The sequence below is a fragment of the Trachypithecus francoisi genome, unplaced genomic scaffold (genome assembly GCF_009764315.1).
Source record: "Trachypithecus francoisi isolate TF-2019V2 unplaced genomic scaffold, Tfra_2.0 Lachesis_group21, whole genome shotgun sequence".
Classification (NCBI taxonomy): Eukaryota; Metazoa; Chordata; class Mammalia; order Primates; family Cercopithecidae; genus Trachypithecus; species Trachypithecus francoisi.
Window position 1 is genome coordinate 53,134,343 of NW_022681467.1, and position 27,649 is coordinate 53,161,991.

Below are 27,649 nucleotides of genomic sequence, written 5' to 3' on the forward strand. Positions count from 1 at the left end.
GGAGGCTTCGGGCTCCTGGGATTTCTGTCCACGCTCCTCGCCCTCGTCCTCCGCGCCGGAGCAGGTTCGCAAACTCCTCAGACCCTCCTGCTCCCGGCCGCCGCTTTCCGCCGCGGCGAGACCCCCAGGTAGGCCCTGTGCCGCGCGCATCCCGTGGTTACCCGCCGCCATGGCGCCCGCAGAGGCCGAGTTGCCTCCGGGGAGCGCGCTTCTGCGGGATGCTGGGGCGCGAGCGGGACTGTTGACTAAGCTTCGTTGCTGGGTCCTGGAAGCGAGGTCAGAGCTGAAAGTCGCCTTAGGGGTCACCTAGGGTCTCATCCATCGTTTTTCTTGTGGGGGAGCTGAGGCCCTGGGAAGGGTCACATTGCGTTAATGCAGTGTCTGTCGCCTCCGCCCCTCCCCCTTACACGTCTGGCCTCGCGTCAGATACATGTCAGCTCCTCGGAGAAGCCTTCCCTGCCCGATTTGCAGAAGGGCATCCCCTTTTAGCCTCTTCCACGTCATGCTGCTGCTTTTCTTTCGTAGCAGTTACCACTCTCTGAAACTAAGTCTGTTTCTGTCTTACCCCGCCGAGTATTTATTGTATACGTATATAGGTGCAACTATACAGGCCGTACTTCTCCCCGCAAGTATTATTAAATACCAGCCGCCCTGGGCCAGGCACTGTACTGTGGGACCGAGCATGCATTAGGGGAAGAATCCAGGCAAGTGGCTGCCCCCTTGGAGCTTGCATTCTGGTGGGGAAGAGATTGAGTGTAAACAAGAAATTCCAGGTCATGACTGGTGCTGTGATGAAAGCAAGGGGATGTGATGGAAGGTTAGATAGGTTCAAGTTGGCAGAGAAGCCTCTGAGGAGGTAATGAAAGAATACTTGTGACAGCTTTTTTGAAGTATAGCTTACATACCTTTCAGCCATTTAAAGTGTACATTGTGAGTCTGGAAATTTTATACAGTTGCGTAAACATCACAACTTCAAATTTGGGACATTTTCATGACCCCAGAAAGTTCGGAGAAGGCAACTTTTGCACTGGGATATGAAGATTAAAACGGAGGTAGCTGTGGGGAAGGGGAAACAGATCATCCCAGGCTGAAGAAACAGCACTAGGTTTGCTCCAAGGCAGGGATGAACTTGCTGTGTTCAGGAGAGAAAGGAAGCCAGCAGAGCTAGGAGGGCTGGGGTGCAGCAAGGCAGTAGAGAGCGGGAAGAGATTAGGTGGGTCCCACAGATGCCTGTGCCTTCTGAACTTTGGAAGTTTCCCAGTGCTCAGCATAAGATGTGGTCCACACTGGCTAACACGAACGACTCTCACGTACCATGTTCTTTTCCCTAAGTTCGTCCCTAATGGCAGAAATGTTCTCTCCCAGCTTGAAGGTTGAGGTAGAGGAATAGAGTGAAAGTAACATTTATTAAGAACCTATAGCGTTTTAGGCACTGTGTGTGTGGCTTCAGTTAGTTCTCATAACTCTGAAGTAGATATTAGTGTCTCTGTTTTACAGATGAGAAAATCAAGGTTAAGCGACCTGTCCAAAGCCATGTAGCCAGCACTTGGACTGATTGCAGAGGCCTTGTTTTGCCTTTGTTCGTTCATACAGTGAACTGGTGTTGTAAGTACCTCTACATTTGAGGGCAGAAATGTGGTCGGCAAGCACCACATCCCCTCACGTTCACTGAAACATACATGTGCTTGTAGCTGTTGCGCTCACCTTTTGTTCTGCACTTATTTTTCATGAAGCTGAGGAAACTTAAATGCCTTCCCCAAATTCCTTGCAGTTTCTCTGTTCTGTGTTGTCTTATTAGCAAGGATGTCCCTCAGCCATTTGTCTGCCTTTGGAGAAGTGACTTGTATGGAGGACTTCTCAGTGTAACGGGTAGCAGGATTGAAATGTGGCTTCAGTGTATGTAACTCCTTGGGGAGTTGGATGAAAGAAAGGAAAAGTCGTTTATTGTACCTGCTCTGAACTAGACACTGCATTTTCTACATAATCTGATTTGATCCCCAGACCCGCCCTGGAGAAGGTGTTAATGTTCTCTATGTTTGCAGAGCAGGAAGATGAAGACTGTGAGATCACAGTCCCAACTCCTGAGTGGCAGAGGCCCTGGCCAAACCCTGCTGGGCCTGTTAGATTGTGATACCCAGGAAAAAACCCAGGGTGGGAGAGGTTCTTGCTGGGTGAATGTCCAAAACACGATGCCAGACCTTTTTAAAACCTTTACCAAGAAATTGCTGATTTGCTGCCCGGACTGGTTCTTCTAGGTAGTTTCATGCAGATACGGATGTAAACCAGGATTCAGAAATTAGTAAGAAAGTGAGTGCCCACTAGGTGGAAACCTGAAAGCACAGGACCTGCCATCTTCTTTACTGTTATATTTCTGATGCACAACTCAGTGTCTCCATGTAAAAAATGAATGAATTTATTTTCTAGCTGGTGACTACAAAATAATCTGCAATGTATCCATATTGGTCTATTAATGGTAACAAATGAACCATACTAATATGAGATAATAGGGGAAACTGGATATGGAGTGTATGGGAATTCCATCTTTACTATTTCTGGAAACCTAAAACTACTCTAAAATAGAAGGTTTATTTTTTGAAAGCAGTCTGCTCATTGCATGTATAAATCTTGTCTGAAAAGTGAAGCCTGGCCTCAAGCCACTTTGAGTATTTCTCTTCTGCCAGTTAATTATCTTACCATTGCCTCTCAGTGATATTACTTAAGAGAAAACCCACCCTTAACATTTTTCATTATTTTTTAGGGTCAAAATGAGCCTGTTTGGAACAACCTCAGGTTTTGGAACCAGTGGGACCAGCATGTTTGGCAGCGCAACCACAGACAATCACAACCCTATGAAGGTGCCATGAAAAGCTTCCTGGGGCTTGTAGGAAGAGTTTGGCCAGAGTTTCTCCCATCAAGGATAGAACCTGAGATGACTTGGGAGCCTCCTTTGGGCCAAAAGCTTTGAAACTTTGTCTAACTCATCTTTCTCAAACACTGGAGCACAGAAAATATGTCCCCTCTACTAGTGTCCTGTTCCGCCTGGCCTGCCAGGTCTCCAGAATCACCGAAGGTGCAGATTCCAGTGCAGATTCCCAGGACCTGGCCCAGGACTGTTGACTCAGAATCCCCATGGTTGGGGAGAAGGGAGGGCAGGTGAAAACTATGATCTAGCCCTGCGGGGCCAGAGTGAACTGGTCATTTAGAAAACGAGGCCATGGGCATTTCATTAGCAGCTGCTGCTGCTAGTCTTGGTGGTGCTGGTGCTTTCTCCAGCTTATTTTTTATTCCTCTTTTTGATCATAGTAAGGAAAGGTCTAATTCAGTTAGTTCTTGAGCACAAGGAAAGGCCACCGTGAGGTAATTAGTGAGAAAGAAAACCATTTTGAATGAAGCTGTGAGTATGCATACATTTTAACATGGACTTTTTTCCCCCAGGATATTGAAGTAACATCATCTCCTGATGATAGCATCGGTTGTCTGTCTTTTAGCCCACCAACCTTGCCGGGGAACTTTCTTATTGCAGGATCATGGGCTAATGATGTAAGTACTCCTTAAATACGTGTTCTATAAATCATCTGTCTTTGTATGGGCAAGATTAGCTTTAGCTCCATTGTTTCCCAAGTAAATGAATCAGACTTATTTATGGCCTTTTTTTAAGAAATCAATTTGGGGGTGTGAACCCTTCTGAATGGCAGACATTATTTGTTCTTACACTGGTTTTTGTTAGGAAAGCACAAAAATGTATTGCTTGGAATTTTCTACTGTAGTTCAATCTCTTGAAGTTTATTCCTAAATAAAATGTCATATTTATCCAGAGTGAACATTATACCCAGTGGCACACATCAACAAATTCTCCTTCTTGGCATCCTGACAGTGTTCCTCAGGCATGTGTTAAACTTTTTCAACATTAAATAATAGATCTGCCTAAATACTTTCTCATCGTGTACAAAAAGAAAGACCAAAAAAATTACAATTTACTAAAAGAAAGAAAACTCTGGTAGAAAAATAAGCAAAGTGTGTAAAGAGGGCCTTCACAAAAGTAAGACTAAACCTGAACCATTCATCCATACTTGTAATCAGAAAAATGTAAATTTAAGACTCTTTTTTCTATTAAATTAACAAAATTAAAAGTTTAAAAGAATAATAGTGCCAGCAAGGATAAGCTGAAAACCCTACATGTACGACTGGTAGGTATATAAGTTGGCAGAGCTTTTCCACAGGATAATTAGCAATAGTTATCAAAAATCCTTAAGCTTATACCCTTTATCTCATTGATACTCTTCTGGGACTTGAGTAGGAAACCTGATAATGTACTTCATCTGCATTGTCTAAATTAACCTTTATAACAGCCAAAGCACTGTGAACTTGGTCTCTATTTTATGGATCAGGATGCTGAGCTTAGGGAAGTAGAATAACTGACCTCGGGTTACGTATCTGAGTGGCAAAGCCAGAGGCTGCAGACCCACAGTAAGGCTCAGGCCCACGCTTCTAGTTAGCCAGTGCCTGGTACTGCCTCTCAGAAAACCATAATGCTAGTGAAAATTTTGCAAATGTTAATATCCAATAGTAATGGCAATTTATGGTGTGTTTGTATGATGGAATACCATTGTAAGTTTTTGGGAAAGTTTTCAAACTGTAGCGTACAGCACAGGGGCAGCAGGGGTTAGGAGAACAGCAGGAAAGATGGTAGTCAAGGTTGAGCAAGCTTGCGTTCTACATGTAATTTCTAGAAAGATTTCAGATGATTTGCTGCTTCAAAAAAAGGATGTTTAAAGTTGAACAGGCTGGTGATGCAGGAGGAAAGCTGTAGCTGCAAAAGCGAAGATACTGTGTGATCTAGTGTCTTCCAGAAAATATGTGTACATGGAAAGAAAAGTAAGAGCACACAGAACCATTAGCTGTGGTTATCTGTGGTGTGATTAGGGTGATTTTTATTTTTTTGCCAGATTTACAAAATCTCTAAAATGTATTACTTTTTTAACGGAGGGGAGATTATATTAAAAAGTATTCAGAAAAGAGGTAAGTTTCTACTTTGGTCTTACAATTCAGAGAATGGTAATGGGTAAGTGATATTCTACTTTAGAAGACGTGTCTCATAGATGCAGTGAGAAAATTATCTGCAATTTTATGTATAAGCAATAGAATTTGTTTATTTTAATAGCTTAGGCATAAGAAAACAGTTGTTTTCACAGATATTTTAATTCCTTTGTTCTTGAAGTTAGATAATTAGGTTGCTATGAGAAGTCTATGTATGGTTAAGGTGTACACCATTAGTTTTTAGGTGTTAAATGCAAGCAATACATTGTAAATTGCTTTGTTTGCATTGAATTTTTTTGTTACTACAGGTTCGCTGCTGGGAAGTTCAAGACAGTGGACAGACCATTCCAAAAGCCCAGCAGATGCACACTGGGCCTGTGCTGGATGTCTGCTGGAGTGATGTACGTTCCCTTCCGTTTCTCATGTACCCTTTTACTTAAAGTACAGAATAACGGAGAATGTTTAATAATCCAAACACAAATAGCATATACGTGTTCATATTGTAAGAATTCTAAGTTTCTGAACATAAATATAGTCGTTTATTAATGTTCTTAATGTTGGCTTTAGTTAGCCACTTTCTTTGAAAGCTTTTCTTGTATTAAATTTTGTGTGTGTGATTAAGGAGAGTTGAATGATTAAGCGGCAATTTACAAGGAAGCCAGCAGGGAAGGGGAAACACCTGTGGCGAGCTGCAGTGGGTGGGTTCCTGGAGTACATCATGCGCTGCAGCTGTGGAAGGCCTTCCACCTGGCACAGGGGAGTCAAGGGATGAACAGCTGTAGATGGGCCTTGGCCTGGCGAGGGGAGCCAGGAGTTGAACACCCCAGCCTCTCTCCTCTGTTCTCCTGCCATTGCTCCTGGTGGCTGAACCCAAAAGTAGGGAGAATGTTAAGGGGCCTGGTGACAGGCAGACACATTGTAGTGCTGAAGAAGCTAAGCTTTGAGGACCCTTCCAAGGCCTTGTACCTGTTCGTTTAGTCAGGTTTATTGAGTCTGATTTGCCTGCTGTAAAATTGAACCTTTTTGGTGTACAGCTCTGTGAGTGTTAAGAAATGCATAGAGTTGTGTTCAAAATATAGAACAGATCCATCGGCCTCCAGATTCTCGTCAAATTCTTCCCAGCTCCCAGCCCCTGGAAACCACTGATCTGTTTTTTTGTTTGTTTGTTTTTGTCCCTGTAGTTTTGCCTTTACAGGAATGTCATCTCAGTGAAATCCTGTAGGGTGCAACCTTTGCACTCAGCATGTTGCATTAACGTATGGGGATTGTTTTGTCAGATGTATTTCCTATGTTTGGGGTGGGATGCTGGAAATTAGGACAGTCATTGAGATATATCATCTGCAAAATGCTAGTGTAAGTGGTAGGAGTTTCTCATAAAAGAAGTACAAGTTGGTCGTAGTATTGGGGGTATGCCGTTGGAATTCGTAAGAGGAGGGAGAGTGGTTAGAAGGGTCTTGATAATGACATTTGTGGTATAGAGTTCTGGTGGATATACAGTGTGTAGTGCTCCTAGGAAAATAGTAGTAGTTAGAGCATTTATTATGATAATATTCATGTATTCTATAAAGAAGAGGGCAAATGAGCCTGCGGCATATTCGATGTTGAAGCCTGAGGCTACCTCTGACTCTGCTTTTGTTAGATCAAAAGGAGCTCGGTTAGTTTCTGCTAGTGTGGAGATAAATCATATTATGGCTGGGGGCCATGATGGTAGGAGCAGTCAGAGTAATTCTTGTGATGAATGTGTATAAGTTAAATGAGCTGCTTATCAGTAGAACTGATAGCAGGATAATAGCTAGGGTGACTTCATATGAAATCGTCTGGGCCACAGCTCATAGTGTGCTGATTAGTGCGTATCTTGAATTAGATGCTCATCTGATCATAGAATAGACGGCTAGGCTTGATGTGGCTAGTATAAATAGGAGGCCTACATTAAAATTAGAGGATCTGGTGTAGGGAGGGGCGTTCATAAGAGGAGAGCGATAGAGAGGGCTAGGGTTGGAGCAGTAATATAAAGGGTGATTGATAGTAGATGGTAAGGCCCGCAAAGATTCTTTGGTAAAAAGTTTTATTACATCAGCGAATGGTTGAAGCAGTCTGTAGGGTCCTACAATGTTGAGTCCTTCACGTCATTGTATATAGCCTAAGATTTTTCGTTCGATGAGTGTAAGGAACGCTATCACGATGAGAGTGGGGATGTTAGGAGCAGGAGAAGGTTAATTATAGGCATGTTGTTAAGAAGAGGAATTGAACCTCTGATTATAAAGTGTTTTATGCAGTTGCCAGGCTCTGCCATCTTAACAAACCCTGCTCTTGGGTAGAGTATGTGATGATTTATTAGATTGAGATAGCATCATCTATGGAGTGAGGGCATGTTATGAAGTGGGCCCTATTTCTCTTGTCCTTTCTTACTAAGAGGAATGTTAAATAGGTAGAAGCAGACCTGGATTACCCCAGTCTGAACTCAGATCACACAGGACTTTAATCATTGAACAAACGAACCCTTAATAGCGGCTACACCATTAGGATGTCCTGATCCAACATCGAGGCCATAAACCCTATTGTCGATATGGACTCTAGAAGAGGATCGCACCGTTATCCCTCGGATAACTTACTCCGTTGATCAAATTATTGGCTCAGTGTGTAAAAACTCACTTAGACTAGTGTGGTCTTAGTTTAGGTTGTTAGGAGATTGAATTATGCTCCGAGGTCACCCCAACCAAAATTTTTAATGCAGGGATAGGAGGCTAGGGCCTGTAGGCTTGTTGGAGTTTTTATTTGCATGGATGAATTCAAGCTCCGTAAGGTCTTCTCATCTTGTTTATATCCGCCTCTTCACGGATAGGTCGAGTTCACTGGTTGAAAGTAAGAGACAGCTGAACTCTCGTGTGGCCATTCATACAAGTCCCTATTTAGGGAACAAGTGATGATGCTACCTTTGCACGGTCAGGATACCACGGCCGTTGAGCATATGTCACTGGGCAGACCGTGCCTCTGATACTGGTAATGCTAGAGGTGATGTTTTTGGTAAACAGGCAGGGTAGGATTTGCCAAGTTCCTTTTACTTTTTGTAATGTTTCCTTAGAGCATGCCTGTGTTGGGTTAACAGTGCAAATAATAGGGTGTTTATTATATCATTTATTAGTATTGGGCTGTTAACTGTCAGTGGGTTGCTCCGGTCTGATGTAAGCTTATGCAGTGGAGAATGTCTTCATGTTACTTATATTAACATTATTGCTTCTATTAAGTAATAGTTTAGTCCGATGTGATGTTAGGAGTTCAGTAGACTGGTTAGAATTTAAGACAGTTAGATACTGAGCTTAAATGCTTTCTTAATTAGCGGCTGCCTTTGGACCATCTGTGGTGGTAATGTTTTTTACTCTCTGTAGGAAGAGTCTAAAGAGCTGTCTCTCTCTAGACTAACAAATGTACAGGGAGATTAAGTAATTCCGTAGGTAAGTTTAACGTTGAACTGAGACAGCCAGCTGTCACCAGGCTCAGCAGGCTTGTCACTGCTCCTCGTGAATCTTCCCCCTATTTTGCCACATAGGTGAGTGTGCTCTTTCAGGTATCCTTGGGTAGCTTGTCTGGTTTCAGGGGACTTGGCCATAGTTCTCTCTATAAAGTTATTTCTAGTGAATGCATTATGCAGAAGGTATAAGGGCTTGTCTTTGCTTTTTATTCCTTGGTATAGTTCTTTCATCTTTCCCTTACAGTACCGTCTATTGCACCAGGATAGAAATGTCACCTATACTTTTGTTTAAGGTAAATGGTTTGATTAAGATAGTTTGATAATGTTTTTTCGCGAGGTTTGGGGCTAGAGTTGGCTCAGAGTGGTCAGGTCATGATGAAATCTTCTGAGTGTAAGCCGGATGCTTTGGGTTAAGCTACACTTTGGCTTGTCCAAGCGCACTTTCCAGTACGCTTACCATGTTACAACTTACCTCCTCTGTACCTGTGTAGAAAATTATCAGTAACAGTGATTTCTAGAGTAGTATTCAAGGAGGGTGATGGGCTTTGTGTGCATGCTTCATGGCCTTATTCAACCAAACACTCTGCTCTTGGTTTACTACTCAATCCTCTTTAAGCCCTTAGATTTCATAAAGGCTGTCGTGAGATTTTCTGGACATAGAAAATGTTGCCTATTTCTTGCCACCTCCTGGGCTACACCTTGACCCAACGTTTTTATGTGTGTACTTGTGCTTACTCTATAACCTTTTTAGGGTGTGCTGCAGATGGCAGCGTATAGGCCGGGGGCAAGAGATGGTGAGGTGTATCAGGGTTAATCGATTATAGAACAGGCTCCTCTGGAGGGATATAAAGCACTGCCAAGTCCTTTGAGTTTTAAGCTGTTGCTTTTAGTACTCTGGCGAATGGTTTTGTTAATGTAACTATTAGGGTTTAGGGCTAAGCATAGTGGGATGTCTAATCCCAGTTCTTGTCTTAGCTACTGTGTCTTCAGGGTATTAAAGCTACTTTTGTAATATATTTTATTTCAACTGGAGTTTTTTACAACTTAGATGGAGTTTAGCTTTATTGAGGGCAGACCTTAAACACTCTTTATGCCAAGTTCTATTAGCTTTGGTTAACCATATGGCCACGTGGCTGGCACGAAGTTAACCAACCCTAAGTATTAGTATAGCTTAGTTAAACTTCTGTTTATTACTAGATTTAACACTACTGTTTCCTGTGGGGGTGTGGTTGAGCAAAGTGTTTTGAGCTGCATTTGTGTGGGCGTGCTTGATACCTGCTCCTTTTGATCCGGGTGATCTAGAGGGCGTTTTCACTGGGGTAGGGATGCTTGCATGTGTAATCTTACAAATAATTAATTAAAAGGCCAGGACCAAACCTATCTGTTTATGGGGTTGTGTGGACCCATCTAGACATTTTCAGTGTCTTGCTTTGAGTGGTTAAGCTACATTTACTGCATAGAATACTTAAGTGGAAAATTAAAGTATGAGAAAGAAAGAAAGAAATAGTTGTTTACAGTTCTGGAAGGTCAGGGTCTTTGAAGTTGAATTGACAGAGGTTTGACTGAGAGGGTTATTCATAATTAGAGTATGGTTGATTTAGGGTTGTGGTGTATTGGGGCAGCACTTTCAGAGGGCTATGCTCAAGGTATTATGTTGGTATTAGGGCAGAAGTTTAGTTAATATATTATACATAATGGAGGATTTATTTGGTAGGGGGGTCTTAAGATTTTTTAGAAAATTACATCAATCGAGGAGTAGCTGTTCGGGTGTTTGTGGTTAAAATATGTCTGGATTCTGACTGGGTTGCATTTTGGTCTTTTGTGTTTGGGGTTTGGCAAAGGTGTGTTTCCCCAGGTTGATAGTAAAGTCAGATTGGGGGAGGGCTGCAGATTCAATCAGAAATAGTTCTTGAAATTCAGAATATGTGCAAGCGTGAGCGTCTGTTGATTAGTTGTTATGTCCTTCAACCAGAATTAACACCTATGGTTGTTATGTCAGTCTGGAATATTCAGTGTAAGTTCAGCTACAATGGGTTTGGCAGGAATCAGGCTCTTGCCATGCTGAGTCACAGCACCCCCAAAGTTAAATACCAAATACATGACAGTGCACCCGTGACTGGCTAATAGGGTGGTAGTCATTAGTCCATCAGGATGTCTTATTTAAAGGGAACGTGTGGGCCATCTTAATTTTATGGCCATACGTTAATGCAGGGGTCCCCAACCCGCAGGCTGTGGACCAGAACAGGTCCATGGCCTGTTAGGAACTAAGCTGCCCAGCAGGAGGTGAATGGTGGGCCAGTAGTGAGCCTTACTCCCTGAGCTCCGCCGCCTGTCAGATCAGCGGCAGCATTAGATTGTCATAGGAGCTCGAACCCTGTTGTGAACTGCGCACGTGAGGGATCTAGGCTGTGTCTTCCTCATGAGAATCTAATGCCTGATGATCTGAGGTGGAGCAGTTTCATCCTGAAACGACACCCTCACCCACCCCAGTCTGGAGAAATTGTCTTCCATGACACCGGTCCCTGGTGCCACAAAGGCTGGGGACTCCTGCTTTCATGTGATCTTATTTAGCTCGTATATAAGAAAGAATTCTGTGTGTAAACATTTTAACATAGTTTAGGGGCCACAGTTGCTCCCATTTCGTTCATTAGCAAGGATAGGCTTCTCTAAGGCATTTTTATCATCTGTAAAATGTCTTCCTGACACACCTGATCAAGTTATGACACTACATTAATAGATACATGAAAAGTTTGAAAAGTGAAACATTCATTTCATATGCAACTTATTTTTAGCTTACGCATGGAAAAGGAGCAGCATGAGTAGATTTGAAACTTTTCTAATGTATATTGCCTGTCTTTACTGATTGGGCAACGGGTCAGAATTAGAAAGTTTCTTATAAAGTATGGCAAGAAATAGAACTAACTGATGCAGGAATCCTTTTGCTCAAATGTTATCTAATGGCTATTGGAATTTATAAAACTGAATGTAAGTTTCATACCATCTAGTGGGAGGATCAGACATAGGAATGAGAGTTGTACGTTCTGAGGGAGGTAAGATGAACTGGTGCTGGGTGGGAAAAGAATACAGAAGGCAACTGTAAAGTTTGGAAAGGCTTCTGTGAATACTTTACAGAAAACAAGAATAGAGCTTTTTTTTTTTCACTGTTGCTCTGTCACCCAGGAGTGCAATGGTGCGATCTCAGCTCGCTGCAGCCTTCGCCTCCTGGGTTCAAGTGATTCTCCTGCCTCAGCCTCCCAAGTAGCAGGGATTACAGGCGCCCACCTCCACACCCAGCTGATTTGTAGAGACGGGGTTTTGCCATGTTGCCGAGGCTGGTCTCGAACTGCTGAGTTCAAAGTGATCCACCTGTCTCGGCCTCCCCCAAGTTCTGGGATTACAAACATGAGCCACCGCGCCTTGCCAGTAGAGCTGATTCTTAAAAAGTAAACCACATGCCTATAGCTTTTTAAGCATTGTCTCATCCAGTTGAGGCCTGGGTTCAAATTTCAGCTCTGTCTCTTCCAGGCTTTTGACTTTGCCAAGTTGTTTAATCTTTCTAAATTTGTTTTCTTGTTTAGAAAGACAGGGTTGCTGCCAGGCTGGAATGCAGTGGTGTCCTCATGGATCACTGCAGCCTCATTCTCCTGGGATCAAGTGATCCTCCCGCCTCAGTCTCTGAAGTAGCTGGGACTACAGGTGTGCACCACCATACCCGGCTTATTTTTCTATTTTTTGTAGAGACGGGGTCTCCTTATGTTACCCAAGCTGGTCTCAGACTCCTGGCCTCAAGCTATCCTTCCTCCCAAGCCAAACTTGGTAAAGTTGAATCTTTGGTACTTTAAGGACATGGTTCAAACTCTGCGGCTGAAGCAGGTAGACTTAGAGCAGCTGGTGAAGCATACACACATACTCTTTCTCTTCCCAGTGCTTTGCTGGATTCTCCTTTATGTCTGCACGTGTCCACTGAGATTGGCATGCTCTGCTCCACAATACTGATGACATGTGGTGGGGCTGGCGTTATGAGATTGAGAGGCCAGTGTTCACTTGGATTCAGAGCGGCCCTCTCCATACACTCATACCTTTCCTTTGCTGTGTTTTCAAGGATTTATAGAATTACAACCTCATTAAAAGCATGAGGAGCAAGTTTTATCTCTTCTTTCAAATGAAGTCACTTCAGTAGAACAAGTTTTTGCTAGAGGAGAATGGTGGTCAATTTTTGAGCTCTGAAACCAAAAATGAAATAAATAGACTAGGCCAAGATTCAGCAAACTATGGCCCATGAGTCAAACGTGACCCACTGACTTGTAAATAAAAGTTTTATTGGAATGCAGCCACACTCATTGATTGACATAATATGTCTGGCTGCTTTCAAGCTGCAGTGACAGAGAAAACCTACTTTCAGTTATGTGTATGGATATTGTGAAACCATCAGACAGTGACCACTAATTTTTAAATCTGTTTGACAGGTTAGCTAGGACCAGTGACTGTTGTAAATTGGCATAGCTTTATTGCATGTACTTCGAAGTGTTATTAGAAAGGGACTGAACAAAAGTAATAGTGATTATAGAGTTATGTGTTTTATATGTAGAGAGAGGGGTAAATGTAACAAAATGTTTACAATTGGTGAATCTGTGTGAAGTGCTTATGGGTATTTTTTGTATTTTTGCAACTTTTCTGAAGGCTTAAGGTTTATCAAAATAAGAAAAAATTTTTAAGTGGCCCATGGTTGCTGCTGACAGGAGACCTGAGATCGGGGACAAGAGAGTTTGTTTTCACTAGTTTGTGATTTCTGATTTTTAAAATCCTGTTTATGTGTTCTTACTTAGAAAAGTAAGTCAATAATGAAATAGATGAAAATGAGTTTTTTGTATGACACTGTAGTTTGCAGTACACTGGTCCCCAAACAGTTGGAAAAATAAAGATTGCCAAAGAACTTAGTATCTAAATGTATATAGAGATTTAATTTTCCTTAAAATGCAAAATTTTTGTTTTATTTTAGGATGGTAGCAAAGTGTTTACGGCATCGTGTGATAAAACTGCCAAAATGTGGGACCTCAGCAGTAACCAAGCGATACAGATCGCACAGGTAACAGAAGCCTCTGCAGAAAGGCTGGGCGCAAGTGGTACCCAGGACTCTCATGGCTCTAAGTGAAGTAATTATTATAATAAGAAAAGGTGCAGTTAGACTCTGTCAAATCAATCAGACAATATAGCAGAAACGTCTTGAGCACAGAAATAACAATTTTATAACCATTCTCATTCTTAACTAGTGTTCACAGATTGTCTTGTCACGGGTCTTCATATATGTATGGATGGAGTCATAAGGAGTTAGTGACATTAAAATCTATGAAAGATAGGTCCTAGGTGATCCGTGACATTCACAGGTTGGACGTTTTGATCTCATGCATGGCTGGTCTTCTGCCAACTGCATTTGGTCACTTACTCGTTCAGCAAGTGTTCTCTGTCTAGGGGTCAGTAATAGAGCAGCGAGTAAGAGGGGCATTTCCCCACACATGTGGAACTTTCAGCATTACTCAGGGCCACTGGCAGGTACTGTGGGAAGAATGCCAAGGGCAGAAGTAATAATGAAGATAAGAGAACCTAGAACCAGAGGGTCCAGCTGCTAAGGGGGCTTCAGGAAGAGCACAATGCTGGAACGTTTTCAGGAAGGCGCTGCATACTCAGGTCATAGTGCTGTGTACTAGAAACATCTCCTTGATCTCTTAATTCATGTCACCTTAGTGAGTAAAACTGTGGTGGAATCCCCTACTTGTTACTTCTGAGTATCTCCCTAAGGAGGAGCTTACTTTCACTCGTACATATGTCTTTTTTTTTTTTTTTTTTTGAGACGGAGTCTCGCTCTGTCGCCCAGGCTGGAGTGCAGTGGCCGGATCTCAGCTCGCTGCAAGCTCCGCCTCCCGGGTTTACGCCATTCTCCTGCCTTAGCCTCCCGAGTAGCTGGGACTACAGGCGCCCCCCACCTCGCCTGGCTAGTTTTTTGTACTTTTAGTAGAGACGGGGTTTCACCGTGTTAGCCAGGATGGTCTCGATCTCCTGACCTGACCTCGTGATCCGCCTGTCTCGGCCTCCCAAAGTGCTGGGATTACAGGCTTGAGCCACCGTGCCCGGCCGCACATAGGTCTTATAAGTAAAAAAGTTAAAGTTTGCTAGCATGGAAGGTAGATATATGTTCTTGTGTTAAATTGACTATTTTGATCATGAGTGTATTACTCCCTTCCTGCGTTGCTGTAAAGAAATTCCTGAGACTGGGTAATTTATAGAGAAAAGAGATTTAGTTTGCTCATGTTCTGCAGGTTGTATGAGCATGGCGCCGGCATCTGCTCGGCTTCTGGGGAATCCCAAGGGAGCTTTTATTCATGGCGGAAGGTGAAGCAGGAGCAGGCACATCACATGGCAAAAGTAGGAGAGAGAGCTGTGGGAGAGAGGAGGTGCCACACCTTACAACAGCCAGATGTCGTGAGAACTCACTATCGTGAGGACGGCACTAAGACAGGAGGGATCCACCCCCATGACCCAGACATCTCCCACCAGGCTCCACCTTCAACACTGGGGATTACATCTCATCATGGGATTTAGTGGGGACATGCAAACTATGTCAGTGAGGAAAGATTGGTAAAATGCTAAATATCTTTTGATTTTTGTTTGGTATGACCTCAGTGTTTAAATTAGTTTCTTCCCTTTGAATTGCCACAACTAAAGCCATTCAGCACGTTCGTACATTTACCTTGGCCTGTTTTGTTTTTGTCTTGTTGAAAGCATGATGCTCCTGTTAAAACCATCCATTGGATCAAAGCTCCAAACTACAGCTGTGTGATGACTGGGAGCTGGGATAAGACTTTAAAGGTAGAATGTGCAATTGAAGCATTGTTTGGCCCCATCAGGATTGTCACTTATTGTTGCACCATTTTGACTTCTGCTCTGAATGGTCACATACTGACTTCTCTTTTTTGCTTTTAGTTTTGGGATACTCGATCCTCAAATCCTATGATGGTTTTGCAACTCCCTGAAAGGTGTTACTGTGCTGATGTGGTAAGGGATTTTAACTTAACATGTATTTACTTTTAAAAAAACAAAATAAGTATTTCTCACCTTTGGTATCTTGCAGTTAGCGGGTAATGTAAAAATCCTACCGACTTTAGTAATAGATATAAAGGATAGAGTTCAGATTGCCTCAGTCGTCTTCAATTGGGAGATTTTTGTACTGCGTTTCTTCTAGAAGTACTTAATACTGGATGTCAAATTTTCCTGCCACTTGTTTGAACATATGCAGCTAGCTACGTGCCATCTTTAGTGTGACATCTATCATGTCCTTTCCATGGCAGTAGGAAAACTTGCAGTGACTTTGTGAGGTGGTACCAGGTCTTTGGGGACTGTCTCTGAGTGGGATAGAATTGAACTTTCTCGGCCAGGCACGGTAGCTCACGCCTATAATCCCAGCACTTTGGAAGGCCAAGGTGGGTGGATTGCTTAAGGTCTGGAGTTTGAGACCACCCTGGCCAACATGGTGAAACCCCATCTAAAATACGAAAATTACACCAAAAAAATACAAAAATACAAACCCCTCTAAAAATATAAAAATTAGCTGGGCATGGTGGCACATGTGTGTAATCCCAGCTATTTGGGAGGCTGAGGCATGAGAATTGCTTGAACCTAGCAGGTAGAGGTTGAAGTGAGCTGAGATCATGCCATTGCACTTCAGCCTTGGTGCCAGAGTGAGATTCCGTCTCAGAAAAAAAAAAAAAGAAATAAAGAAAGAAATGGAACTTTCTCCATCTGTTTAGTCATGTCTTAAAGTTTTGTACCAACAGTCCTGTAATTCCACTTTTAGGAATTTATCACAAGAAAATAATCAAAGATAGAAATGGTCTTTGTTTTTGTGTGTTTTTTGTTTGTTTGTTTTTTGAGACGGAGTCTCGCTCTGTTGCCAGGCTGGAGTGCAGTGCCACGATCTCAGCTCACTGCAGCCTCTTGCCTTCCAGGTTCAAGCGATTCTCCTGCCTCAGCCTCCCATGTAAGTGGGACTGCAGGTGTGTGCCACCAGACCTGGCTAATTTTTGTATTTTTAGTAGAGACAGGGTTTCACATGTTGGCCAGGATGGTCTCAATCTCTTGACCTCATGATTCACCTGTCTTGGCCTCCCAAAGTGCTGTGATTACAGGCATGAGCCACCGCGCCTGGCTGGTCTTTGTTTTATGTTATGTAGTGGAACATTGGAAGTGGTCTAAGGGGTCACCAAGACACAGATAAATAAACCCTTTGTAGGTTCATTTGAGGGGACGTTAGACAGCCGCTGCTAGTAGTGCTTGAGAAAGTGTGTGACATGGACCTTATGAAACATGTTTTGAGTAAAGGATATGAATTGTACAGAAACATGCTACATACCAAGTATGATGCTGAGGACAAAGACTGAAGTAAAATATACTGTACTGTTAACCAGTTAGTGAGAGCCACTGAAGGGGTGGCGTAGGGGATTTGTATTTATTCTTAGTTCCTGAGTATATTTTCTAAATATCCAAATATTTTATAGTTAATTTCAAAACACAAGACTTTTTAAAATATATCAATGTTCTACTTTCAAATACTGTTTCTCTAGGTTTTAGTGAAACATAATCACAGGATTATTAAAATCCAGACTTAATTTTGTAACCAAAATTTAATCAAACACATTAGTATAAAAACAGCATACTGCTTCACCTGAATCGCATCCCTGTTTTCCTCTATTCCCTAGATATACCCCATGGCCGTGGTGGCAACTGCAGAGAGGGGCCTGATTGTCTATCAACTAGAGAATCAACCTTCTGAATTCAGGAGGATAGAATCTCCGCTGAAACATCAGGTGCGTCATTAGTCAAATCAAGAAGCATGTATTTAGCACCTGCTATATGCAAGATTGTGCTCACATCTGGAATACAGTTGTATTTTGAAAAACCTGTAAGTATGTTCAAAGGAGGGTGAATTGAAGGATATAAACACAAATACTTAGTGAGTGAATACTAAGTAATACTAAGGTATCCCTGGATGAACTGAACTTATGTCTTCTCCAAACATGCCCCCGGATGGCTGAGTGCAGCTGAATTGTAGGAACCAAGAGAAAGCTGCTCCTTTGCTCTCTGAAGGAGTTTACTGAAAACCAGCTGGCAAAAGACAGATTAATAGGAGAAATGGCATACAAATTTATTGATGTGCACAGCATCTTACAAAGATCTTAAAGGCAATGTGGTTGATGCTTTCATACCATCTCGAGGTCACAGCAAGAAGAGGGCTCAGGGCATGGCCCAAAACAGGCTCTCATGGTAAATCGGGTTCTCGTGACAAGACAGGTTATGGGAAGAAGAGAAGAGGAGTTCTGTGGGGCAAAGGTGGTCTTGTTATGTGGAGGAAGCCCCTCAGGCAGCACCCTCAGAGAGGACTGAGATAACGGCCTCAGACGGCAGTTAATCTTCCCTGAATCAGTACAAGGGAAGGGCCTCGGAGAAAGCCTGGCTGCACCAATGCCCATTTGTCTCTGCAGGTGCAAATCTCCCCACAAAAGATAGCTTTTCAGCTATTATTTCCAGCCCTTCTGAATAGCCATCTTGAAATATGTCGGAGAAGTCTGTTTCGGGGCGAAGTATTTTGGTTTCCTTGAGAATAAACTTACACATCTGGATGGGTTGGTTCCATTGTAAATTCCTAGCTTCCCACCTCAACTCAGCCTGCATCACACCTAGACAGTTGCTAGCTTTTTCTCCTTCGCTCAGGCCTCCATTTGCCACAGGGCTGCTGGGCCTGTATTCTTGTCAGCTTCTCCATCCTTTAGTCTTTGTCTCAGCCAATCAGATCAGCTGTTGCTCAGATTAAAAAGAAGCTAATGGGAACTTCCTCCTCTTTCTCCTGCCGGATCTAGAAATTTGTCTGTGCTTGCCTCCTCCCCTGCCTTTTCCCCCATGAGGTGGAAACCGTCCTGCTAAGGCCAGTTTTGTGGTGGGACCCCATGCCCTCCAGCCTTATCGGGAACCATATGCAGAGTATCACCTCTTTCCCATTCCCCCATCTCTCCTGCCACGTAGTACTTCTCCATTAGCACTGACACTTGCTCAAGTCTAGTTGATCCTAGAAAACACACCTCCCTTGACCCCCACATCCTCCTCCAGTACCGCCTGTGTCCCTTTTCCTTCCGCAGTTGGGCATCTTGCCTGAAATGTGCTTTGTTCCCTTACCTCCCACTCATTTCTCACTCGTGAGACCTTTGCCCCTGTTGTTCCGTCAGAACGGTTTTTGGCATGACCACCGGTGGCATCCTCATTGGTAATTCCAGGGGACACTGGACAGCCATCCTCTTACTGGAACAGAGCACCATTCACTGTTCTTACAAGACACATTTCCCTGGCTGCTGTTTTGCCAGCCTCTTACCCGCTACCTCTGTGGCTGCTACTCTGTCTTTGCTGGCTCTTGGCTGAATGTGGATGTTCCACAGATATCTCCCTAAGCTGCTGCCTCCTCCACCCAAGCTCAACTGATCTCCCATCCACTGTCACTCAGCCACGCCCTGTGGACTGGAGACTGAGACCTCATTTCTGTGTTCCTGACATGGACACCCAGTCGGACAGCTCCTTGGTGTGTCTCCCAGGCGTCTGAGCCTGCAGTATCCCACGCCAAACCCAAGACTACGTTCTGTGGCTCTTTATTCAAATGTTACCCTTGCCTCAGGATTCTCCCTTGCCACTGCCAGCAGTACCATCTATTTTATACGTATGTATGGATGTCATATACATACTAAATATTTCACTTCTTTTGCCTACTAGAATGTAAACCTCATGAGAGCAGAGTTTTTGTTTGTATTTGTTGCCACCTCCCAGCACTTGGAGCAGGGCCTCAAGTGTAAAAGGTGCTCTGTAAATATTTGCAGAGTGAACACTGGATCTGAACCTGCCCCTCTCGGCCACCACCAACCTGTTGCTCCTGATGTGCTTCACAGCCCATTCAATGGGACCTCCATCTCCTTTGGTAGAGCCAGAAATCTTGAGGTCACCCCTGATTGAACTCTCCCCCTCCTGTCTCACTAATCCTCAATCTCTTCCCCTCCACCCTGAAATTATTTGGGAATCTGTTCATTTTTCTCCCTCCCTCCTGCCACATCTAATTCAAATATTGGAAAGCACTTAGATCAGAGCTCTATGACATTGGTCTTGGCAGTGATTTCTTGGCTATGACACCAAAAAGCACAGGCAACAAAAGCAAAAATGGCCAAGTGGAACTATGTTAAACTAACAGCTCCTGCACAGCAGGGGGAACCATAAAGAGAGTGAAAAGGCAGCCTGTGGAATGGGAGAAAATATTTGGAGACTATTTCTGACAAGGGATTGATTTCCAGAATACATAAGGAACCCCTGCAACTCAATAGCAAGAAAACTGGTGACATGAAAAATGGACCAAAGACTTGAATAGACATGTCTCCAAAGAAGACATACAAATATCCAGCAGGTGTATGGAAATGTGCTTCACATACCATCAGGGAAAGGCAACCGAAAACCACAATGAGATACCATCTCCTACCTGACAGGACCACTGTTACCAGAAAGCCCAAAGATAGCACGTGCTGGGGAGGGTGTGGGGAACCTGGAACTCGCGCGCACTATTGGGGGAATGCAAAATGCCACAATCGTTACAGAAAACTGGAGGCCTCAAAACATGAAAAACAGAATCCCCATATGATCTAGAAGTTCCACTTACGGGTCTTGATTCAAAAGAATCGAAGTGGGTATTTTGAAGAGAGATCTGTACTCCTAGTGTTCCTTGCGGCACTGTTCACAACAGCCAAGTGAACAGATAAAGAAAATGAGATGTATACCTGCAGTAGGATGCTGTGCAGCCTGAAGGAGGAAATCCTGCCACTCGTGACAGTGTGGGTGACCATGAAGGAGATTATGCAAAGTGAAGTAGCCAGACACAGAAAGAAACTGCATGATTCCACTGAAATGTGACATCCAACGTCGACTCACGGAAGTAAAGGGTGGAATGGTGGTCATCAGGGGATTGGGGGAGAGGGAAATGGGGAGCTACTTAATCAATGGGATGAAATTTCATTAAGCAAGATGAGAATGCTCTAGAGATACGCCGTACAACATGGTACCTGTAGTCAACAATAATGTAGACTTAGAAATGTGTTAAGTGGTGGCTCTCGTGTTAACTGTTCTTACCACAATAAAACAAGCACGTAGACCTTGGCTCTCGTTCAAGGCATCCTCCCGAGGTGAGGCAGCAGCTCTTGTAAGTGGCACCACTGGCCTTGCCGGACTGCGGCCTAAGCCCTTCCCCACCTCCCCATTTCCTTTTGGGTGAATCCTCAAAAAACCGGGTCCCATCTGGCTTCACTTCCTGCCACCTGGTGCTAGCGCCCTGGCCTCTCCGTTGTCGAGGACTGATTGCCATCGGCCTTTGCACAGGGCCAGTGCGTGTGGCTCTTGGTGCAAGTGGCACCCCTGGCATTGTGCAGTTCCTGGTGTGTGCCACACAGTAGACCCTGTGCTGAGGACCAGCCATGGCCTTTTCTGTCATCTAAGAACTTGCAGATGTTTGTCACTTTGCTTTACTTTTTTTCTTTGTACTCACAAAAGTAATGGTCTGGCAATTTTTTAAAAGGTGGGGGAGCAAACAGTACAGGAATGAAAGAACAGGCTGTTTTCCTTCATACTTAGGAAACGTGCATCCCCAGCAGCTGTCACAACACCAGAGGCTGCTTCTCCCTTCGTCTTGCCTAGCCCCTGCCTGGGTCCTGCCAGGCTTCCCCTGAACTCACACAGAAGCTCAGATGGCCAGCTTGGGCAGGGTGGGTGGCCCTCCGGGCTTTGGCCAGGTTGCCACGACTGGAAGGAAGAAATGGTATCTCTGAAGTTAGCTTCTCCTCAGGGTGGTCGGCTTCTCTGCCCAGAAGGCTGGGTAGTAGAACCTCTGGGTTCTTTTGTAGAGTGGAGACCCGCCCTTGGGCCCTCAAACTCAACACTGGGTGAAGTGCAACGTGTTGCTTGTGTGTAGCATGGCCACTACACCCACTGTCCCCTTCACCCTGTTTCCCTGTGAGACTGGTGCAGCAGAGCCTGCGTCCGTCCTCCAGCTGGGGAGGCAGAGGTGCAGAAGCATCAGGTGACCTCCTGAGGGGTGTCTGCCTAGCCAGGGACGTCTCCATTCCCCACGGGCAGAGCCGCTGCCTGCCTCGCAACCCATGGGGCTCTGCTGGCGTGAACGTGGCCTTGTAGGGTGGCAGAGGGAGAGCGAGCAACGGAGGCAGGGAGGAGCACGGGGTGTGCAGTTTGGTCATAAGCTCACGGCTTAGACGGAGTTATTAAGGGGTTAGAAAGCAATGCTTACTGCTGTATCGTATTTGAGTGATGTTCTTCTGGTTCTTCTACAACCTAAACATGGGGTAAAAATGACTTACCTTCATGTTAGTCATGAAATCTTATATTATGCTGTGATTATGTCTGTTTTATTTTAACTGTAGCATCGGTGTGTGGCTATTTTTAAAGACAAACAGAACAAGCCTACTGGTTTTGCCCTGGGAAGTATCGAGGGGAGAGTTGCTATTCACTATATCAACCCCCCAAACCCGTAAGTGTGATTCTGTCAGCTTGCAGATTTCACCTGACTTTTTTATTAACAAAGGAAGACTTACATGAACCTTTGTTTTTCAGTGCCAAAGATAACTTCACCTTTAAATGTCATCGATCTAATGGAACCAACACTTCAGCTCCTCAAGACATCTATGCGGTACGTTTTTAGACACTTTAACTGTGGTGATACATCTGGAAACCAGACTTGGAGGTGGCTGAGGAATTGTGGGATCTGAAAAAACTCATCATTGAAGAGCTTGTGTGTGTTCATATCTGGAGATAAGTGGCTTATGCTGTAGGCTTCAGGTTTCTGTGGGTTTTTGTTGTTGTTGTTGCTGTTTTTGAGACAGAGTCTCACTCTGTCGCCCAGGCTGGAGTGCAGTGGCATGGTATCAACTCACTGCAACCTCCACCTCCTGGGTTCAAGCGATTCTCCTGCCTCAGCCTCCCAAGTAGCTGGGACTACAGGCGCCCAGCTAATTTTTGTATTTTTAGTAGACACGGGGTTTCACTATATTGGCCAGGCTGGTCTCCAACTCCTGACCTTGTGATTCGCCTGCCTCGGCCTCCCTAAGTGCTGGAATTACAGGCGTGAGCCACCGCGCCCGGCCTTGTTTTCTGTGTTAATGTGCCCCCTGACTAGCAGCGTTGTGTATTTGTTTCTGAACGCAAGCTTAGGATGTTTTGCCAGAGTCTTCTCCCTCCCTTAGGAGTACTGGTAGACAGCTCACACACCGAGCTCAGACTGAGAAATCTGTTTGCTCAAAAGAAACGTTTTCCTGAGGTCTGCTCCTTGTTTCTTGCTGTCCACATGCTCACTTTCTCTGGTGTGCAGGCCTTACAGGAGGCAAGTTTGGGTTCTGGGCTGGCATTTGATGGAGGAAGTCTGGATAGTTTCTTTTGCGATCAGCGGGCAGCAGCTCGAAGGAAATGTACCTGTGCGCTTTGTTTCCTAACTCAAGCAGGAAGTGTGCGTGGGTGGAACCTTCTCCGCGCCCCTCTGCCTGGCTGCTCATTGTGCATGTCAATCCTTGCAGGTAAATGGAATCGCGTTCCATCCTGTTCATGGCACCCTTGCCACTGTGGGATCTGATGGTAGATTCAGCTTCTGGGACAAAGATGCCAGAACAAAACTAAAAACTTCAGAACAGTTAGATCAGCCCATTTCAGCTTGCTGTTTCAATCACAATGGAAACATATTTGCATATGCTTCCAGCTACGACTGGTCAAAGGTGAGAACTCCTGGGCGCTCCAAGGTAGTAGAGCCAGGTTCTGGGTTCAGAAGGCCTAGGCCTGAGTTGTGACTCTTCTCCGGACTCACATGTGTCCTTGGGCAGGTCACCGTCCCCTCCCTGTAAGGGGAAATTGCAGGACTTCCTCAAATGGTTGTGGGAATTCAGTACAGCCTTTGGCCAGAACCCAGCACACAGGAAGCACTCAGCCAGTGTGAGCCATTATGGGCTGCTCTGTTCCTGGGCACAGAAGCACAGGCAGGCCAGCGGCTGCACTTTATGAAGGGGGTGGCAGGGCGGGTCATGGAGCTGTCACCTGGGTGGTGTTGGTTGGTTGGTTAGCTGGGTGGTTTGCGCAGGGGGAGTTAGGAGCTGGCAGGAGCAGGGCTGCAATTTTGAGGCCTTTGGGAGTGATGGTGAAATGTGTAGAGTCGGGTACTCAGTGCCCAACCCTGTGGGAAGTGTGTTGGCTTTCAACCAGCCTGCGTGTTTCTCCACTGCTCAGCTCTTCTGGAGAGGTTGTCATCGTTGTATTTGTGGTTTTCATCATTCTCCCACCCCACTCTGCCCTTTGCTCCACAGCAGCCTTCTAGACTTTTCCCTACCCTGCCCTGGCTTCCGATGGGGAGGTCGCCTGCTTCACATAGGAGGGGCTTCTAGTGGCCTGCAGTGTCCTTCCCCCTCACCTCATGTCCACCTGTGCTGACCCCACCTCCTTCCACCCTCACGGCTCTTTTCTGGGCCTTCTCCCATTGTCTTCTGTCCCCGTTCACCATCTCCTCCCCTCTGTCTAAGCACGGAAGCCTGGAACCGTTTCCCTGTATGGTAAGGCTATCGCGAGAGTGGTGTCAGCACCTGCCCTCTTGGTTCCCTGTGCTCGGTCCCCTCCTCAGTCCACTGCCAGGTACTTTCTGGCCTCTTAGAGCTGTACTCAGAGTCCCCGTGGCCACGTCCTCCTCGTCCAGTCCAGAAACTTCCTTTCTGTCTGTGCCAGGCACTCACCTGTCCCTTCCTCTTCCACACAGCTCTCCTCACTACTGCTTGGTCACGTCCTGGTTTATTCTGCTTCGGGCTATGGTTTCCATCCTCCTACCAGCTCCTGTCTCTTGGCCCCTCTTGCCTTGCTGACGTCTCGCCATCTCAGCCTGGGGGGCCACCACAGGGCTCTAACCAGTGCTTTGCATTCCCAAGACACCTGCTGCCACACAAGCCAGTGACTGGAGACGTCCCTTGGTCCCAGCCCTGCCCACTCCACCTTTAGTATTTCCCAGTCTCAGGAGTATGGCTGCACCTTAGTCTCCCTGAGGCCCTGAACATAGACACAGAAGTCTAGCTGATTGCCTTCCATCCCTCTGACCCTCCAGGCCTGCTGCTGCTTCTGTGTTTCCCTGTTTGAGGGTTTGCTGTGTGAGCCATGCAGCTACATTTTTTTTTTTAAAGCAACTTTATTGAGGTACAGTTGAAATGCAGTCATTGTTTAAAGTGTACAGTTTGATCAGTTTCAACATCTGTAAATACCCATGAAACTATCACCACAGTTATCTCCCCGAAAGGTTTTTGTGTGTATTCCTGTAATCTTCCCGTACGCACACACAAAACTATGGATCTGTTTTCTGGCATTATGGACTAGTCTGAATATTCTAGAATTTTCTATAAGTGGAGCCCCACACTACATTTTCTCCTTGCCCCACCTTCTTTCCCTCAGCATAAGGATTTTGAAATTCACCCATGCTGTTGAGTGAATCGCTTGTCCGTTACTTTTCAGTGCTGTGTAGTATTCCCAGGTAGGGTGTGCCATTTGTTTATCCATTCACCTGTGTAAGCCATGCACTCAGTTTTATGACAAGAGTGTACCTTTTTGGTTCTGCCTGGCTGATGAGGTTGGACAGGCTGTGGCATGCTTGGAGCCCAAGGCCTCAACTCCCACATTGGGCTCTTTACCGAATCTTCTCTTTGCGTCATCCCAGCAGCTACATCAAAATTCTGCATTTTAACTTAAATGACACGCGGGACTCTATACATTATAAGCATTAAAAAACGTAATAAATTGAAAGCAGTGAGAAAAGTAATTGCTTTGAGTGCTGTTTAAAAATTGAAGTAATCTAATTCATTTAAGCAATTAATGTCAGCTTATTGTGGGGTTACATAAATTAGAATCTCTTTAGTTTAAAAGAGAAATTTGCTTCAGGGGTTTTTCATTGCTCTTAGTTCAAGGACAGTTATCTCTAGTGCAAAGTCTGATCACATATGATTGATGTTATTAGCTTGCTGCTTGAGTAACTGTTCAGAAAAACTACACTTTGTTTATTATGAGAATTAGTGGTCACTGTTGAGCAAACCTTCTAGAGCTTTCTTGGCGTGCCTGTTGGGAAGAGAATAAAAACGTGTCATCACAGTACAGGTGACAGAGTGCACCCGGCGCCATGCCCCACCTCCCTCTTCCAAGTCTTTGGCCCACCTGTGGCTCCTGCCTGCTGTCTCTCTTCCGGATCATCTACCTGGCCCACCCCACTCGCCTCTTCCTAAAACTGAAATGTGATCACATCACTGACCTGCCTACGGCCTCCTTTTTCCTGGGGAATAACATTCAAAGGCCTCCCTCTGCCGTTCACTGCCCTGTAGTCTGGCCTCATCCTGATTTCAGGGGTCTTTCGATGCTATGTAGCCCTGCATCCCCTCCAGTGTGGGCCTGGGCAGACGTGCACACCTCCACACACGCCTCTGGATCGCTCACCACCATGCATGCCTCTGCTGCGCTCTGTGTCTGTCACTCCTTCTGTGTGGGGCGGGGTGTCTTCCTTCATCCCCATGATACCTCACAGGTCAGATGTCCTCCTTTCCGTGAAACATTCTCAGGTCAGAGCTAATGCTGACCAAGGGGCCCAAGGCAGTTATCTTGGTGTTAAAGTCCTGGGGTGTTAAAAGGGGGCTCAATGTCGAAAACACGAACCTGTGAAGACTCTCTCAGCAGGACATGGATGACACACTGGTACCAACACGTCCTTAGGCCTTTCTCTGAGGACTGAAGTTTTACTTCACATTTGACTTTATCTTTGTTGTTTTTATTTCTCTGAGAGATTATGCTTCCAGTATGGTAGCACAGGACTTCACCTAGAAAAAGCACCTACAAACGCTTTCTGTTGAATAATAAGATCATTGGTGTTTTTTGTTCTCTTTAGGGACATGAATTTTATAATCCCCAGAAAAAAAATTACATTTTCCTGCGTAATGCAGCCGAAGAGCTAAAGCCCCGGAATAAGAAGTAGTGGCTGGAGACTCTGGCCCGGCCAGAGTTGTTCTCTCCACTCTGCCTCATCTCTATACGAATTTGGGTCCCAGCCTTGTTGGGTTGTCAGCCATGGACATGGATTTCAACCCCCGGAGAAAACGATGTCATTGTTGAGCAGCCGAGAGCCCAGGCGTCCGCGGCGACTTGCCGTCTCCATTCCACTGCCTGCTGCAGGGTTTTTCTGTACCTCTAAGGGGGTTGAGGTTACTATAGACGTTAGATTGCAGGCACCACCAGGGGGTTGGCAGTGCCTCAGTGTATGTGTTAGAGAATATTGGCAAAGCGTCTGGGAGCCCCGTGCTGTGTTTTGTAATAAAGTCTTTTGCAGATTGCTTTCCCAGCTTCCTTTGTCCTTTTCTCCCCTTTCCCACCCTGTAACTTCAGGAACGTGCGTCCTGCCCAGCATCAGCGTGGGGTTTTGTGTTGAGATTTCAGACAACCTCTGGGAAACACAGCAACCTTAGGGGAAAGGGGTTCCCCAGCTGCGCTCCCTTCTGCCACGCGGAACGGCAGCCTCTGTGAGCCCTGGTGGGAAGAGTTTGAATGTGTTTTTCCTTGCTTCCCTCATTCCCATCTTCAGAATCCCCAGTGCTTTCTGGCCCTGCTGCTCAGATTTCCGAGTGACTCAAATGGGGACCGTTACTTGTGCTGGGTGACAGGCCATTTGTGGGTGACACTTGTGTGACTTTCAAGTTAGAACCCAGGTCCCCTGCATGGGAATTGCCCTGAACTCACCCCCTCGGTAGTGGTTGTTTGGCTGTTGCTTTTGTGTATTGTATCATTTAAAATTCCTGGTTGGTAAGTATTCAAAGTGAAATTCAGCTTACCGTGTGACTTTTGGGTCGATCACTGTATTTTTCACCTGTGATCTCAAATGCTTCTTAGGCCTTCCTGTTTGGACTAATGTGTGAAGTCTGACTTGCTGAGTGTGAAATTCTAGTATTGATAATGTTGTAAGATGTGTTTGCCTACTCATAAAAAACAATGAAAATAAAATTTTCTACTGGAAGA

General features: G+C 45.0%; 2 protein-coding genes across 4 annotated transcripts; one reads left to right on the forward strand and one right to left on the reverse strand.

Annotated features, from left to right (window-relative positions):
• On the forward strand, nt 1–27,649 carry RAE1 (ribonucleic acid export 1). Of its 3 annotated transcripts, none has more exons than XM_033186822.1 (12): nt 1–128; nt 2,759–2,855; nt 3,436–3,540; nt 5,346–5,438; nt 13,506–13,592; nt 15,284–15,370; nt 15,485–15,556; nt 17,257–17,364; nt 22,009–22,115; nt 22,199–22,274; nt 23,155–23,349; nt 26,529–26,973. In XM_033186822.1, the coding sequence occupies exons 2-12, from the start codon at nt 2,766–2,768 to the stop codon at nt 26,613–26,615; spliced, it is 1,107 nt and encodes a 368-aa protein (XP_033042713.1). In that variant the 5' UTR covers nt 1–128; nt 2,759–2,765; the 3' UTR covers nt 26,616–26,973. The 3 variants fall into 3 exon arrangements, with proteins under 3 accessions (XP_033042713.1, XP_033042711.1, XP_033042712.1); XM_033186820.1 differs by lacking the exon at nt 1–128 and adding an exon at nt 159–276; XM_033186821.1 differs by lacking the exons at nt 1–128; nt 23,155–23,349 and adding an exon at nt 159–276 and having other exon boundaries at nt 26,529–27,649.
• On the reverse strand, nt 7,343–8,381 carry MTRNR2L3 (MT-RNR2 like 3). The gene has a single exon (XM_033186823.1). The coding sequence runs from the start codon at nt 7,928–7,930 to the stop codon at nt 7,856–7,858; it is 75 nt and encodes a 24-aa protein (XP_033042714.1). The 5' UTR covers nt 7,931–8,381; the 3' UTR covers nt 7,343–7,855.

Excerpts from the sequence above, each read along its gene's own strand:
- RAE1 (XM_033186820.1), top strand. The coding sequence starts at position 170 with ATGGCGCCCGCAGAGGCCGAGTTGCCTCCGGGGAGCGCGCTTCTGCGG. Across the intron at positions 3,541-5,345 it reads CAGGATCATGGGCTAATGAT|GTTCGCTGCTGGGAAGTTCA; the intron begins GTAAGTACTCCT and ends TTGTTACTACAG. Across the intron at positions 15,557-17,256 it reads GGTGTTACTGTGCTGATGTG|ATATACCCCATGGCCGTGGT; the intron begins GTAAGGGATTTT and ends TCTATTCCCTAG.